Genomic DNA, 15542 nt, shown 5'->3' with positions numbered 1-15542 from the left:
GAATTGATTACAAACAAAAGGAGCATTCCATCAGAGGCTTTTAACCAGAGTTGCTGCTCCATGCATACCATCTATACCTTACTCCTTCATTGTTCCTTTGAATGTGTTGGCAGTAGGAATAGAGAGAAAGCTGCCCCCCCCTCCCCAATATAATTTATCTAAGGGGAATTAAAGTGCTATTTCTGCCAGAGAATGGGGTGTGTGCAGGTTTCTCTGAAGGTCGAAACCTGTTTTCTGATATTTTGTGGTTGGTCCTTAAGTATTGCAGCTGTATGCATGCTGCAATTTTTTTTTAACAAACAAGGGATGTTTCTGTACATTTATTTATGTTCCTTGCATGATGCCTTTTATCTTCAGTTCATTCACACTGATACATTCTTTTTTGTTTTTTTATTTATAAAAATGCATCCTGTCTGGCAATGAGCTAAATTTCATTACTTGAGAGTTTGTGTTCAGAGTGTGTTTCACTTGCAATGTGCAATAGTTGGCAACACAGCCCTTCTTACATTTAAGATACACAGTAGATGTGTTTTGTGGGCTCTGTTGATGAATTATGGATCCCTTGATTTAGTACACAATTATTTGGTTTTTCCTACTGATCTCCTACTGGCAATAACTTATTCCATACCGAAACAGTTTTATACATTCTTGCAATTTAGTTCAAGTAGATAATTACTCTCAATAGTTTGAAACCACATCTGCCATTGTTCACGAATTCACCGCGCAACTGAATTGTGTGGCGACATTTCAAAAAGGCTTATACATGTGTAGCACGTCTCATAATTAACTGTGCATGCCTGGACAGAAAGGTGAGCCATTTGCTTCAATGATCTGTTTGTTGATCAGCACAGTTAAATTGTGGTTATGCACTGATCAGAGAAATGCATGAATACATTAAGGCTTTGAGTGTTTGCTGTATGAGCACTGCCCACTAAAAACCGGAAGAAGTAAAAGCTCTTACAGTTGGTTACAAACTGAGGTCCTAGGAAAGAAGAAACCAACACCCCTGGAGCTGATAGAGCCTGACAGAAGGACAATTGTCTCATCCTGTCCCTCTGGCAGGTTCTTCAGACAGACGATCATCTCAGCAGCACTTCTGAAATCAGCCTCTGCAAGTCGAGCAGAGGAAAAAGCCCTTTTTGTATTTTTGATGATCAACATTTAAAGGTACGTATGAATAGGTGGAGATGATTTCCATGCATAAGTAAAGAAATACAGCATTTTTATGCTGAATGCATGGAAGACAGCAAGAGCTGTAAACTCATCTGAAATCATCCCTGAGGTCAGTTGTGATTATTACTGTTGTTAATACTTTAAGTTGACAGTGATGGGATGACTGAAGGGAAGTGAAAATTCTTGCAATTAAGCAAGAAAATTTGCTCCAAAATGTGCAGAACCAAAGAGTTCAGCACCACAAGGACCCAGTACATACACAAAGTGGACATAATCTTGTAGTGGCTTCATCACAAGTTTAAATTCTCTATTCTTGCCAAGCTAAAGCCCAAGCTTAAACTCACTTAGCATCTGTGGATAAATCAGTAGATGGCTTTCCACATATGCTTTGAACACAGACTGCTGAAGCTTAACAGGGTATGCCCGTAAGAATGGGACAAACTGCCCAAATCCAGGTGTGCAAAGACTTTCATGACTTATCCAAGAATGCTCATAGTAGCAGCAGCCGCTACAGGGGCTACTTCAAAATATTGAATTCAGGGTCTGAAAATATTTTAATGACAGATATTTGTTCATTTAAAATCATTTTTAGCAAAAATGTAACAATATATTCAGAAGGAAATGTGACATCTACTGGTTTTTAATGCAGTATTACAAGTGGAAACCTTATGAAGATGATTGAAACACAGTTTAAAACTTCATCAGCAGTCAACATTTTGTGATCTGTGTGAAAGTTGGTGTTTAATGTCAAGCTCAGCCCTTTTATGTTTTTAGTTTGTCTGTAAGGCAAATTTAAAAAGTGGTTTGATCGTTGTAGACTACCTGCTAAATCAATGCTGCCAATTCTACAGCGAGCAGCTTGAGTACTGGGCACGTCCTTTTGCCCGTGGGATGGAGACATCCATGTAAGAGTGCATCACGGGAACCCTATTGAAGTTCTATCTGTAGTTGTTTCTGAAAGGCAATATTAGTGGCATGGGTGCACTCAAATGGCTGTGTGCCTCAGTTATTTTGTAAGTGGCAGATTGATCTGTCAGCAGTTCACTGATTACATGCTTACTTTGGACATTTCGCTTGATTGTTTTTCTGGAGAAAGCAAAGTAACTGTCTCAAAAAAAAAAAAAATAGAATTAAAACCTGTAGCCTGAAGGATAAAAGCAATGCTTTACAGACAGTATTTGTTTTTCCACACATCAGCCATCAAACTCAGTCAAGCTTCAAGCATAAGCCCAGCATCACACAGTGTAATGCAGCGACTGAATAAGCACTATACTGTACAACCCTGCCATTTTCACTGTGGATCATTGGGATGATGACAAGCCACTGATCTGAGCTTCAATTCCCAATTGGACATTGCAGTAATGCAGATCCCCACATTAGTTGATGGAAAAGATGGGTAGGGGTGTGAGGGGTTGAACTGGAGTCATAGGCAAAGGGGTGTAAAAGACTCTTGGCAGTGTTTGCAAAGGGATCAATAATGGACTACTAACACGGAGAAAGCTGTTTAGCAAGATTGTGTGGGTGGGAATGTCTCAGTGAGCAGTGACTTTATGTTGCCTGAATTAAAAGAGTGGGAGGAAGAAGGCTTTGGAAGAGCTGCGACCCTTGAGAAGACCGTGGAGTAAAGAAAGGACTTTTCGCATTACCACTGTTGTAGTTGTATGAATTGTAGTAAGGCACGGCTTTGTATTTTGCTTCTGTGTAAGTGGGAATTGTTTTGTGTTTTATGATTTGCACTTGCAATTTGCAGGATCTTTTGCTATCTTTGATGTCAATTGATAGCTATAGCTGGGGTGGCACAGTGGTGTGGTGTCCTGTCTCATATTGTGAATAGCCAGTGTTCAAGTCTGGGCTTGTAGCTTTACTTTGTGTTTTCTGGCCACTCTGGTTACGTCCCACACTCTTGTAAAATGCATTCAAGATTTAATCAGTGATTCTAAAATTGCCCATAGGTTCATGAATTATTTGGGTATTTGTTTCCTGTTTGCCTGCATTGGAATGGGTGTACCCTACAATGAGTGAAGACTCATCGTGAGCTGGGATTTTCCCAACCCCCCCCTGCAACTTTGATGAGGTAACATAGAAGGTGGAGAAATGGGTTGATAGTTACAGCTGAATGCGCATGTGTCTTTTCATGTAAACATACAAAATCATGTTTTAAGTCAAACAGAAACATGTTTTTTTCTTTAAACTGTCTATTTGTCCACACAATCTACCACAGTTGGGATTGCAATATAAAGAAGCCCCACATTGTGACTCTGCAGCCATAAGTTGCTGGTAAATTATTATTAGAATTACCCCCCCCCCCCCCATTTCATTACCGTAGAGAGACTTGGAAAACTGTAAAAGTAACAAAAGACATGTAGGTCCAGTATCTAGGTCACCTTGCATCAGAGTTTTAACTTTCTTTTAAGGCTGTCAAAATGAGAGATAGGCAGAATCTGAAGGTGGCGGACATTCCTCCAACACAGCAGACTGAAAGTACTTAAAAAGTGGATGTAGCTTCTTTTAACAGCACAGAGCCTTAATGTTTTGTACTTTTTGCACTCTGAGTCTCATTCACAATTTACATCCAGCAGGTGTTTTCATATTCAGTGAGGGTCTTGCCCCTGTGGGAGTGGTGGGAGCTCACAGGTAATAGGCACACTGTGTTCATGCTGTCAAGGGGGGGACGTATGAGTGGCCTCCATTCGACAGCGAGGACAGGACCTGTGTGTGTGTGTGTGTGTGTGTTTGCTTGTGTATGTGTGTAGTTGTGTGTCGAGTATGATTGAAGACAAGACACAGAGATTGTGTGTGTGTGAGAAAGCGTGTTCTTGTGGGCAAAATCAGCACGGGCTCTTGCATATGTGTATGTATTTTCATACCCGTGTGTTTATGAGAAAGTGTGTATAAACATAGGGGAAGGGCTGCTGTTCCAGTCTGCTCGCTGACAGACAGTCTCTTGGTTAATGAGCAGCTGTCGACCATCACTATTCATGAGCCCTGTCACTCACCTTCTCTCTCAAAGCACCAGCACCTGAAACCCCTAGTCTCTCATTAGCACTGCAGCACACGCCTCTCCATCACAAGCATACATTCGTTCTACAACATGACCATAAACCCGTACGGGTGTGTAAAGACGTAGCAAAAAATATACAGCACACAGAGCACCAGTGGAGCCTGAATCTTCAATAGAATTCAAATTGAAACGTTGTGGTTTAAACCGAGTAGGTTCTGGTTTATTCAGGCGGCAAAGCATTCAATCAGCACATCACTGCACTTTCATCTGATCCTGAAACACGCATACATATGGGACCTAACTAGAAATGGCCGTTTCATGTGTCCTAGAGGAAATGGGTAGAGAGCTGGGGTTTAACTAAAGACCTCTGTTTGTGCAGCAGAGTGTGTGGAACTGTCAAAGAAAATGAAACACCGGCATAAACCCTTTTTCTTTAAATGATGGAGGCTTCATGTTGACATTGGCTTGCTTTTTCTACCTTTATACTAGTTTACTCACTGCCATAGAAACAGGTCAGAGCAGTGAGACTGATTCTTCTATCTCTCTATAGTGGTACACAGTGTTTAAGAAACTTCTAGAGAAAGTGAGAATCCCTCAACAAAGAGCTTCTACCCTTCCCATAGAAAATGTTTTCTTTTAACAGTGAAATAATAATCATAACAGAAACTGTTCCTTTCATACAAAGGGAATTGGCACATTCTGCAAGGGTTGTCGCCCCAGCATTTCTAACTCTTTCCAATTGCTTCAGTTATAGAAAATCCCTCCTTGCACCAATCAAGAGCCCCAAATGCATGTTTTTGTGGTCACACTGTGGGTACTACATGTGTCTGCGTGGATAAGATGAAGGATGTGGATTTTTTTTTTTTTTAAAGCTATGAATGTTTGATTATATAGTGCGTAATGAAAAAGGAAACATTTGACAGAAATAGGAAAGTGAGTGACTGCAAGAGTATTTCCCAATTGCAGATCCACATTATTGCTTCATGTCTCAGGTTGGCTGTAAAATATTGAAGAGCAGCAGAGTCAGGCCCAATTGTACTCATTACCGTGAAACATATGAAAGCATTATTCAAACGCTGCTCATCGCACTGACATGCTCAGAGTAAGGAATGAATTCGGTCTCATCTGAAAGTGTATTGATTGCTATGCTTTATCTCTTTGCTGGTATAAACACAGGAAATTACATGACATTGTTAATTTTGTGCAAAACAAATTTGTGGAAAATGTATTGTGTTTTCTTACCACCATTTGATGCTGAACACCATTGCATTTCGTGATATTTTCTCTATCTCGCTCACCCTCTGCTTTGCAAGATTTATGAAAAATGTCCAGGTGCCCATGAAATGCTGCCACTTCTGATTCTCTGTGATAAAATAACAACCGTGTCAGTGCCGCCAGAGATAAAGGACAGCATGCATTGATCATTTGGAGAGTGAGCGAGGAGAAAAGGGGGGATACAGATGAGGCAAATGCGTGACAGAGGGAGAGGTGGAGGAAGGAAGATGAGGATTTTTATTTTTTGCATGCAGTACCACAGACAAGAACAGTCAGACTTATTGAGGTGAATGGAAACGATTAGTTTCCTTGGCTTTTCAACTGAGATCTGAGCAAATGTACTCCCACAGCTGAATCACTCAGTCTCTGTCTTTCACTTTTGCTCTTTTCTCACTGCCTTGTCTGATTTATGGGAAAAATCATTTCTATCGAGTGATTGGGTCTCTCTCTCTCTCTCTCTCTCTCTCTCTCTCCCTCCCTCTCTCTGTCTCACTAATGCAAAAAGCTAAATACAGTTCTCTTGTGATTATTCCTTATGTTTTTTTGGGGTTTTTTTTTCCTGATCAGGGTGAAGCTTGATCATTAACGCCTGCCTTGAATTGATGCAGATCTTTTCATGTGCAAATTGGTCTGAGTGATTCATATAAGACAGTTCATATCCAATGGATGACTCTCTCTCTCTCTCTCTCTCTCTCTCTCTCTCGCTCTCTCTCGCTCTCTCTCGCTCTCTCTCTCTCTCTCTCTCTCTCTCTCTCTCTCTCTCTCTCTCTCTCTCTCTCGCTCTCTCTCGCTCTCTCTCGCTCTCTCTCTCTCTCTCGCTCTCTCTCTCTCGCTCTCTCTCGCTCTCTCTCACTCTCTCTCTCTCTCTCTCTCTCTCTCTCTCTCTCTCGCTCTCTCTCTCTCTCTCTGCTTGCCAATTCACCCTCATCCCTCTACGTCTCTCTCCCTCCCTCTCCCATTCTGGTAAATAAGACACCGCTGATTACTTTGGCTGTCTGGGGAATCTCGGAGACAACTCAGTTCTCTTTTTCCTGAGGACATTAAGTGAGGATGGCATGACAGTCATAGTGGATAGTGGTCGTGGCTGTGGTGGTGGATGCTGATGGTGTGTGTGGTGTGTGGGGGGGGGTTCTCAAGCTGCGTGTTTAAACCTCGGCTCTCCGTATGCCAGATAATCATCTGACACTCTTTCAGTCACATGGGGCCTTGGGCTTCCGAATCATCACCGAGCTGTTTGTCCACTCGCTCAGGGATTTCTGTTCCCATCCCTCGCCTTCAACTCTCTCTCTCTGTCTCTTTTTTCTTAAAAAAACAAAAAAACAAAAAACAGTTTTACTAATGTTGGCTTTGTTGATAAGAGCTTTTGATGAAAGAAGCATGTGTGGAAATGATTGCCCCACCCTTCGTGAGATAAAGGAACTGTAGATGGGACCTGGCAGGAGAGGCACTTGCATGCACACTAATAAGAGAACCCCCTCTGCTCCGCAGCAAATGCTCGTGATTTCACATGCACACACAAATACAAATCCAGTCCTACGCATCAAGAAACATGTTGAGCAGAAGCCAGAGATGATGCCAGTTATTGCCCACCACATGTACAGTGCAGGATGTTAAAGTGAGAACAGCATGCACACTCATACCCACATCAGTAGTGTGGAAAATCAAGTTAGCTATTATCCACTGGGACACGAAATCCGGATTCAGGAAGACATGTTGAGACCTACAGAATGTGCCATGCTTCACTCGCAAAAGTAGATGTTCCCGCTGACTCTTTCTAATTAATCGGAACATCTGTTTAATTTGTTCATTTCTCTCCGTGACTTTGCGACATGTTCGGCTTAGTTAAAATCAATGTCACAGGAGCAGAGCTGTAGGCAGGGAAAACTAGAGCGAGAGAGACTGGGGCGACCAGACAGTCTAACAAACAATAAAGAAACATCTCTAACATTCTCAGATCCACAATAATGAGATAGAGATGTGGGCACAAGGGAGAAGAGGGTAGAAAGAGTGTAAGATATGAGAGAAAGAAAAAGAGAGAAAAACCCCTCAATCTTTCTTATTCCAATATGCAGAAACTAAGGACCCTACTGCCTCTAGGTTACACTGATATACAACTAAGTCTGAAACAGCTCATCAATGCAAACTATATATCAGAGATGTGCTTATGTGCTTTGAGAGAGCAGTGAACATCATTGAAGAGTTGGCCAAGAGATTAGCTGTCTGATGTATGACTGACATTTTCAGTTAAGTATGATAAAGATTAAATGCATTGATGAGTGTAGATATTCTCTATGTAAAACACAGACCGGTTTAATGTGTCACCGTGTAGATAATGCTTGAAGCCAAACACGTCACAGAAGTCCTGGCTTGCCACACTGCAGTGGTTTCTCCCACAGTCTCGTTTCCCTGATGTATTGCAATCAGTTGCACAATTAATGATGTCATGGAATTATATCACATCAAAAAGTCACAAACTCCTGTTCAAAACGTGGCTCATTCTCTGACATATTGTTCAGAAACAGGTCATTAACATATGACAAGCTAAGTTGTGATTGCACACAAAGACAGACACACACATGACAAGTTATCCATTTCCTGTATTCCAGTCACCTTAAAAAGTAAATATCAATAGATCATTTTAGAATGTTTTCTTATAGAGCCACATCATTTAATATAGATAAAAACATAATTCATCCACACTTAAGCATCACTATTTGTCTTCAGTGTGTTTTTGGTTGTAAGCATAAACTACCAATTTCCACACATGGGAGAGCAATTTCACGCGACTCCCACAAGCTTTCTCCGAGCTGAGCTCTAGGATCAGTTGGATGAAGAGTTGCACTCATCGCTTTGCTCACAATAGTTTATCTCTGCGTCATAGAAGAAATTGCTCTTCGGTGGTTTTTCAAATAGTTATCATGTTTGACAACTCAATTCTAAATTGTTGGGGTTTTTCTTTTCTTTTTGGTCAGTCTTTGGGAAAATCGTTTAACTTTGATCACACTTGCACGACAGTTTTGAGCACAGGTTCAATACAAAACAGAAAACAGTAGACCTCTCAGAAGGTGCAATGTCACAGATGTGATGGGAACTGCGGAGTGGGATGTGGACAATGGAAAAGGGCAAAGTACTGTGGAAGGACCATTGACAGTCACACACCTCGTCTGCTTGATCATTATTCTGAGGTAGTGTGGCAGCAGGTGACCTTTCCTGGTCTAGAGCTTAGTGTGGTTAAAATTCAATTGCGTGGAAAAGAAAGGGGGAGAAAAAGTTAACCTTTATTCTACCACTGATGCTAACCTTGAACAATGGGCCCCAAAGGGAATGGAAGCCTTGTACTTTGATATGTGCAATAAAAGGATCTTTCAAGTGTGGATGCCTGTGTGCACGCATGTGACACGTCTCTGCATGACTCTGTGAAGATGCATTACTTTTTCCTTATTGCATAAATCGTCACCCAGATAGCTCACTATTGTCAAGGTAATGACCAAAATGTCACAGCCTGAATATTGTTACTGACCTCTTCTTGTGTTCACATCATCCATCGTTCCACCATTCCTTTCCTCGCCTCTGCTTTCTTCACCTCCTTCCCCCTCGGGAACTGAAACACAACTAATTGAAATAAATTAACTGGGGTGCAAATCAAAGTTGATTACATCGACTGCATGGGGGTCCTGATTGCATGCTTGTTGAGTGAATGTTGCAGAACTAGTTGATAATGAAAGATCTTGTTTGTTGATTACACTCTGACTGGACAATGGAGACGGCTACATGCCCTCATGCATTCATTTAACATGCCTGAAGCACCAAGAGATGAAAACAAGGAGCACAATTCTTCTTGTTTATCTTTATTTGCACATCAACTTTTTACAAATGCCGTTTTATTTTCATTCAGACGACGGGTTATTGCTGTTAAAGTCCTCAGAGTAACTTGTACAGTATATAAATTGAGCTCATCAAACATTATACATAGGAAGAGCAGTGGATAATGGGCCAGGAGGGCAGCAGTTATTAACTGTACTGTTCCAACGCCATTAGGCAAATACAACGGAGGGAATGAATTGCAAAATTACAGTCTACTATCTGAGTCTCAGGAGGTAGTTGGCGCATTAAGATATTTCCTTTGTTTGAAGGAAATTCAACCATAAAATAGAATTCACATGCATGTGTCATTTCTGTGACATTTCACAGCTCTATTTGTTAATTCAAAGACAGTCTAAGCCAATGTGCATAGACAGACTGTAGTGAGAATGTCTTCTACAAACAAATCCTGGAGCTGCTCGACAGACAGTGAATAATGGAATTACACTCTTGACACTGTAATAGCACCCATAGTCTTTTTTTTTTTTTTATTGGAATGTGATTTCTTTTTCACAGCTCTACGGAAAAAAAGGAATTTTTCAAAAAGAATCCCATAGCAGGGAAAGAACATATTATAATGAATCAACTTCTCAAACTCTCATATGATTCACTCCAGTCTTGATGTCATAATATTGTTTTATTTTTGTTTGTTTTTGTTTTTTTGGTGGGGGGTTGAGTGTCTGTGTTTGAATATATCAAATTTACAATCCAATAAAACTGGAATTGCGGAATGCAAATGTGGTTTGTGAGTGGCTCTTCCCTTTAAATGGATCAATCATGTTGCTCTGAACTGTTCCTAACCTCTTTTCTCTGGCCAGTGTGAAATTGGCACAGTCAGCCAGAAGATGTGCAAAAAACAGAAGACAAGTCCCTGGCCTTTGAGGTTGTGTTGTGGTGCTGAAAGAGCAATAACCCTTACTCTCTCTCTAGTCCTATAATCCGGCCCACAGAGACACACAGACATAGTGACACATACACATACACAAAAAACACAATTGAATCATCTTTAGCACCACTTGAGCAAATCATACCAAAGAAACAACAATGTGATATGTTTAAATTCCAATATATGAACAAAACAGACAGAAAAATGTCTAAGTGAGGCAAAAAAAGAAAACTGACAGTGTTATCAATAATACAGAGCTTTCAACAGATACAAAAAATATCCATTTAAAAGTCTGTAGTTTAGACGAAAGAATATTGGAATCAACCTGCTCTTTATTGATGCTTTGAAATATCTCCACCCGAGGTGCTGGGGTATGTTGTACACCCTACACATCCTATTATAGGAAGATTCTGACATGTACATAACTGTAGGGTGTGGAAACAAGAATAGCTCAGAATACTTGTGATCCAGCCCATGGAGGGAGGAAATCCAATAGAGGAAACAACCTTATTCGTTCAAGTAAATGTTGGGTTCAATAACTTTCTACACCCATGGAATACAAAACAAAGTAATTCACTGAGCAAACTGCAGTTGAAGGGTAAAAAGGACAATTTATCATTCCCGCACACAGGAAATTAATTATCACGGGCTTGAGTGGAATTAATATGCTGGGCTGGTTTACAACCACAATGCAACTGTCATTAATGGGGAAATTCAAGCAAGCAAATGAGTATGATGACATTTCAGATTTATTCATTGTCAAGTCTTTGTGTAACAATAGGTAGTGACTAGTTCATCCTTGTCTGCGACGTTTCTCCGCTGTTGAGCCATACGGTAGGACGGACTTTTCCTCTTCATAATATGAGAGACACGCCTTCTTTATGAGTGGTCATCGTCAAGTGATGCAGTCCTCAGAATTCTGGAGGCTCAAACACGGCTCACTTTTTCAGTGAGATATAAACAAAACACAAAACACAAAACAACTGAAAAGACAGTAAAAATTAAATACAATTCAAATAATTCCCTTTGGTCAATGTGCTTTGGCTCCTCAGTGGCAATCCTCTTTCTTGCTGCTGTTCTTACTGTTTGGATGCCAGGATTTCATTGGCTGTTGAAGAGCTTGAATTACCATACCACAAACCCACCACAGACAGATGCATAATATAATAAATATTGTTTTGGGCAGTGGTTCAAGTCCTGTTTTTTAGTGAATACGGGTTACGCAGGTCTTCTCATGTCTTTTTTGATGCCAGCATGTTAACCATTGAAGCATACTCGTCCAACTTGAAATCCAAACTTCTGATTATTGCCGCCAAAGTCTGCCGGAGCAACATCTATTATAGGGAGCAGCTCTGCTGAGGGCGAGTCAATTTCTAAAACAGTCCTTTCCTGACCTTTGCGGAACTGAAAGAGAAAAATTAAACCCATCATTAGAATCTTCTCGTTGCAAATTGATTAACTTAAATCAGTGACTTGATGGTTGCCTACATATTGAATCAATTACCAGCTGGGAACAGCAACAGAACTGACAAAACATTAGTTTCATGAGGGCTAATCTCCTTTTCTTTTTTTTTCTTCCTCTGGACTGTCGGAGCACTGACCTGGCATCCATCATGCAGTGCACTGATGAAGGGGCTCTTGGATTGTGTCAGCTCCTCATCGTTGCTGCCCCGGAAGCGGAGGGCATGCTGATAGGAACGGGAGGTGCTGTCAAACCAGCCAGCAGAGTTCTGGCAGGTGAAGGTGAAGCTCTGCTTGGCCGTTGCACTGAGTAGTTTCAGGAAGGTCAGCTGAACTACATGCACAGGGTTCCCATCCCTGTCATTGTAGGAGAACTGGGCGACACAGATGCGCATGATTTAATGTACAATATAGGGAAATAAAATAATTTCAGCAACATCTGTTCAAAACAGATATTTATACTTCATCGTCATAAAATGATTCAAATATATGACCATTATTATGATCATTCCATCTTATCCTGATTTTGTGTGAAAAAGAAAAAAATAATTGATAACAAGAATTGTGGGGCAAAACTCAAGTTGCGCCAAGGACCTGGTGTGAGACGGCCAGTGAATTACCAAGATGGCAGCTCTGTGATTAACTCAGAGGGCTATGAGACCTCGGATCAGGTGCACAGGAAAGGACATGAATGATCGCCAGTCACAGCTGCCAGTGACTCATTCTGTCTGCTCACATCAACTGCAATATCAAATCAGCTGTCTCACTGCACACAATGCCATGAATTAATATCAGATTATACACTGAGCAGACCTTTGAATAAACAGTGACTGGTATCGGCAGTCTCTTGCACACAGATGGACGCACATACATGTCTTCATGCAAACATTCATGAGGGACGCCCACATCCCCATCTCATGCATGGATATTAGTCAGACACTCTCAGCTGTGATGAGCAATTTACCAAAAAAAGATTGCCTGGCATTTAGAGCAGGCTGAGATTAATCATAGAAGTTCAAATTCATTTATATTTTTCTCACCTGCTTGCCTTTTCTGTACTGACTGAACCAGCTTCCTGGTTTTTCTTTGCTCCATGCTGCTAATTTCACCTAAAGCACACGAGGGGAGAGATGTAGTCGGCGGAGGAGGATGACTCAAATTTCAGGGTCGAGAACAACAAGGACTGAGTTGCGCTGCAATGTAATGTGACATGGTCAGCTTTCTAAAACATGACAACAAGAGTTTGCAGGCTCACCATCTCAGCTCTTGAGTCAGGGTAGAGACAAGTCTCTCCGTCAGCTGTGAAGTTACAGAAGACCTTGATGGAGTCTCGGTTGCAGCCTTGGTTCGGATCTATCCAGTACTCTCCTACAAATCCCAGGAATACACACTAATGAACTAAAATAAGATGTAAAACATAAATTCCACTTAATAGTTTAACACATAACTGTGTCAGAGCCCTGAAATGTTAGTTATATTGCAGTGAAGCTTATAGGTTGACTCCAGTGAAAAGGCTTTTCCTCATGGACTCTGCTCAGGTGTTTCTTTTTTGTTGTTTGTTTTTAGCATTTCTAACATTTGCTTTGGAAGGTCACGGCATCTTGAAACCCCTACGACTTGGTGGTACACAAAATATGTGCCAATGTTTTTGCTCACCATCTTTATACTTCGGTTGAACCATCATGAGCTCTTTGCAAGTCCGGGCAGGGCTCTCAAAAGTTCCAAGAGGCCTCCTCATGAGCTCCACTTCATTTTTCATTGAAGAGAGTGTAGCAAAGACTTCTTCCATTCCTTCTGCATCCTCCAGAGGCTGATCTCCTTGGAGGGGCTCCTCCATTTCCAAATCTACAGCCGTCTCCCTTGATTGAGCTGTTTCTCCTGCCCGATCTGAGTGCCTTCGTCTTTTTCGCTTGCCCTCCCTAATAGGCAGGGGTTCAACCATTGTTGCCGGGAGTCCCTGAAGGGAGCACAGACATGTGAACAAGAGGTCAAAAAAGAAAGTAAGAGGATAAAGCTGGCACAAAAAGAAGGTCAAAAAGTGAATCATTTTTGTAAGTACTCACCCGGGGTCCTGGGGGGCCAGCAGGGCCACGATCTCCTCTTGGACCAGCGGCACCCTGGAGTACGACAGAGAACACAACCATGTGTCAATCATGTCTCACCTAGAGCTTCTCTCACACCCTTTGGCCAAAGTCTGACTTCGTCCAGACAGATATGGCTGCAGCTTTATAGGATTATCCATCTGTGTGCATCAGCACTCTGTGGTCAAAGCCTTGGCTCTCAAGACACTCTATAGTGGCTTTCATAACATCACATACACCAGAACCAAATCCTATTAAAAGGGCCCAATGGAGAAATTACACACAAGGCAAGCGTGGCTGTATGGCAGGCTTTTAGTTCCAAAGACATGCGCTAAACACAGTGGAGTAACAAATGCACTCAATCTTTCCTTCACAGCATATGTTTTCAGCAGCTGCTTACTACGCAGAGGTGTGAACACAAAGATAAAAAAAACCCAACATATAAATCAACTCACCATTTCACCCCTGGAGCCTTTCTCACCACCTGCACCCTATAGTGGAAGCAAAACATGCAAACAAACAGTTAAGAAAATAATTAACTGAGATCAAATGAAGGCTGCATGGTGACGTAGTCGTTTGCTCATCTCACAGCAAGAATATCTCCACTTTGAGCTTTTTAAGGCCCTCCCTGTGCATGGGTTTTCCCTCTGGGAACTCCAGTATGCTCCAACAATTCACAACCTTGCATTTAGGCTTTGTTACTGACCAATAAAGCTGCTTGTAGAAGTAACTAAGTGTTTCTGATGGTCTCGCTCTGTGTTTGCCCCTGTGATTGACCAGGTTGTACCCTGCCTTCACCAGCAGTCAGCCGGGATTGACCAGAACTCCACACGACTCTGAGTTGATTCAAGCAGGATAGCAGATGGTGGGATATTAAACCGGGCAACAGTTTTGCAGCAGCAGCAAGTCTGCAACTATTCCTGTTGTTGATAATTACCGCTGCTCATTTTTACATTCTATATTAGCAGAGGAGCACGTTTATGGTGAGAGATAAATGATTAAAACATGTTAAAAAAAAAAAAGAGCAAAATTGCAATTGTTTACTCATACATCTGCATATGCTGATTGAACAACTGATTGCACTCTAAATGAAATGGCTCATCAAGCACAATAGCTGGAAAGAGAATTGTTCTGTTTAGAGAAAGTAAAGCACCTTGTTGTGTGAGCTTTGTGTCTTACCATGAGTCCAGTTGATCCTGGAGGGCCCGGCGGGCCACGTGGACCAGTCACACCCTAGGATATCAGCACATTCATCCATATCTGGTCATTGGACTGAACTTTCTTTGTGCGGATGTCTATCAGGCCCATCGTGTCACAACCATGTATACCTCATCTCCTTTAGGTCCTTGTGTGCCCTGGATTCCTGGCAGGCCTCTGTCTCCTTTTTCACCCAGTTCTCCAGGGAGGCCAATAAGACCAATCAGCCCACCGTGACCCTGCAGCGAGAGACGTGGATCATTAGTATTTTCCTGTATGCTGAGAATGGCACATCAAGGACTAAACACTCACTTTATCGCCCTTGCTCCCAGAGTCTCCTTTTAATCCGAGAAGTCCTGGTGGACCCTATTAAGAAAATCATATAAAACATGCATTTCATGTGTTGAAAAATTGCTTTCTACAGTAAATATCACATGTATTTGGCACATAGCCTTGTCGGCTACATGTACGCTGCTTACTATTGGTCCGGAAGGTCCAGTCTGTCCCGGTGGTCCATTTAGCCCATGTTCACCCTGAGGTTATGACCACAATCGATCGTGGTTATTATGTAAATTTTTCGTTAAAAAAAAAGCAATCGGTATTCAAG

General features: G+C 41.6%; 1 protein-coding gene across 1 annotated transcript in view; it reads right to left on the bottom strand.

Moving 5' to 3' along the window:
- Window positions 1-9295: 9295 nt before the first annotated feature.
- col5a3a (collagen, type V, alpha 3a) overlaps window positions 9296-15542 on the bottom strand; it is a 45269-nt gene continuing 39022 nt past the window's right edge. Inside the window, exons 57-67 of the mRNA XM_080511964.1 lie at window positions 15415-15468; window positions 15248-15301; window positions 15067-15174; window positions 14918-14971; window positions 14194-14229; window positions 13721-13774; window positions 13314-13614; window positions 12913-13025; window positions 12698-12766; window positions 11798-12031; window positions 9296-11600 (exon numbers count right to left, since the gene is read on the bottom strand). Of these exons, the coding sequence (XP_080368090.1) occupies window positions 11454-11600; window positions 11798-12031; window positions 12698-12766; window positions 12913-13025; window positions 13314-13614; window positions 13721-13774; window positions 14194-14229; window positions 14918-14971; window positions 15067-15174; window positions 15248-15301; window positions 15415-15468 (1224 nt within the window). The 3' untranslated portion in view covers window positions 9296-11453. The remainder of the gene's footprint in view (window positions 11601-11797; window positions 12032-12697; window positions 12767-12912; window positions 13026-13313; window positions 13615-13720; window positions 13775-14193; window positions 14230-14917; window positions 14972-15066; window positions 15175-15247; window positions 15302-15414; window positions 15469-15542) is intronic.

The sequence above is a fragment of the Blennius ocellaris genome, assembly GCF_963422515.1.
Source record: "Blennius ocellaris genome assembly, chromosome: 16".
Classification (NCBI taxonomy): Eukaryota; Metazoa; Chordata; class Actinopteri; order Blenniiformes; family Blenniidae; genus Blennius; species Blennius ocellaris.
The sequence above is the reverse complement of the archived record's forward strand: the minus strand, read 5'-3'. Positions and strand labels throughout refer to the sequence as shown.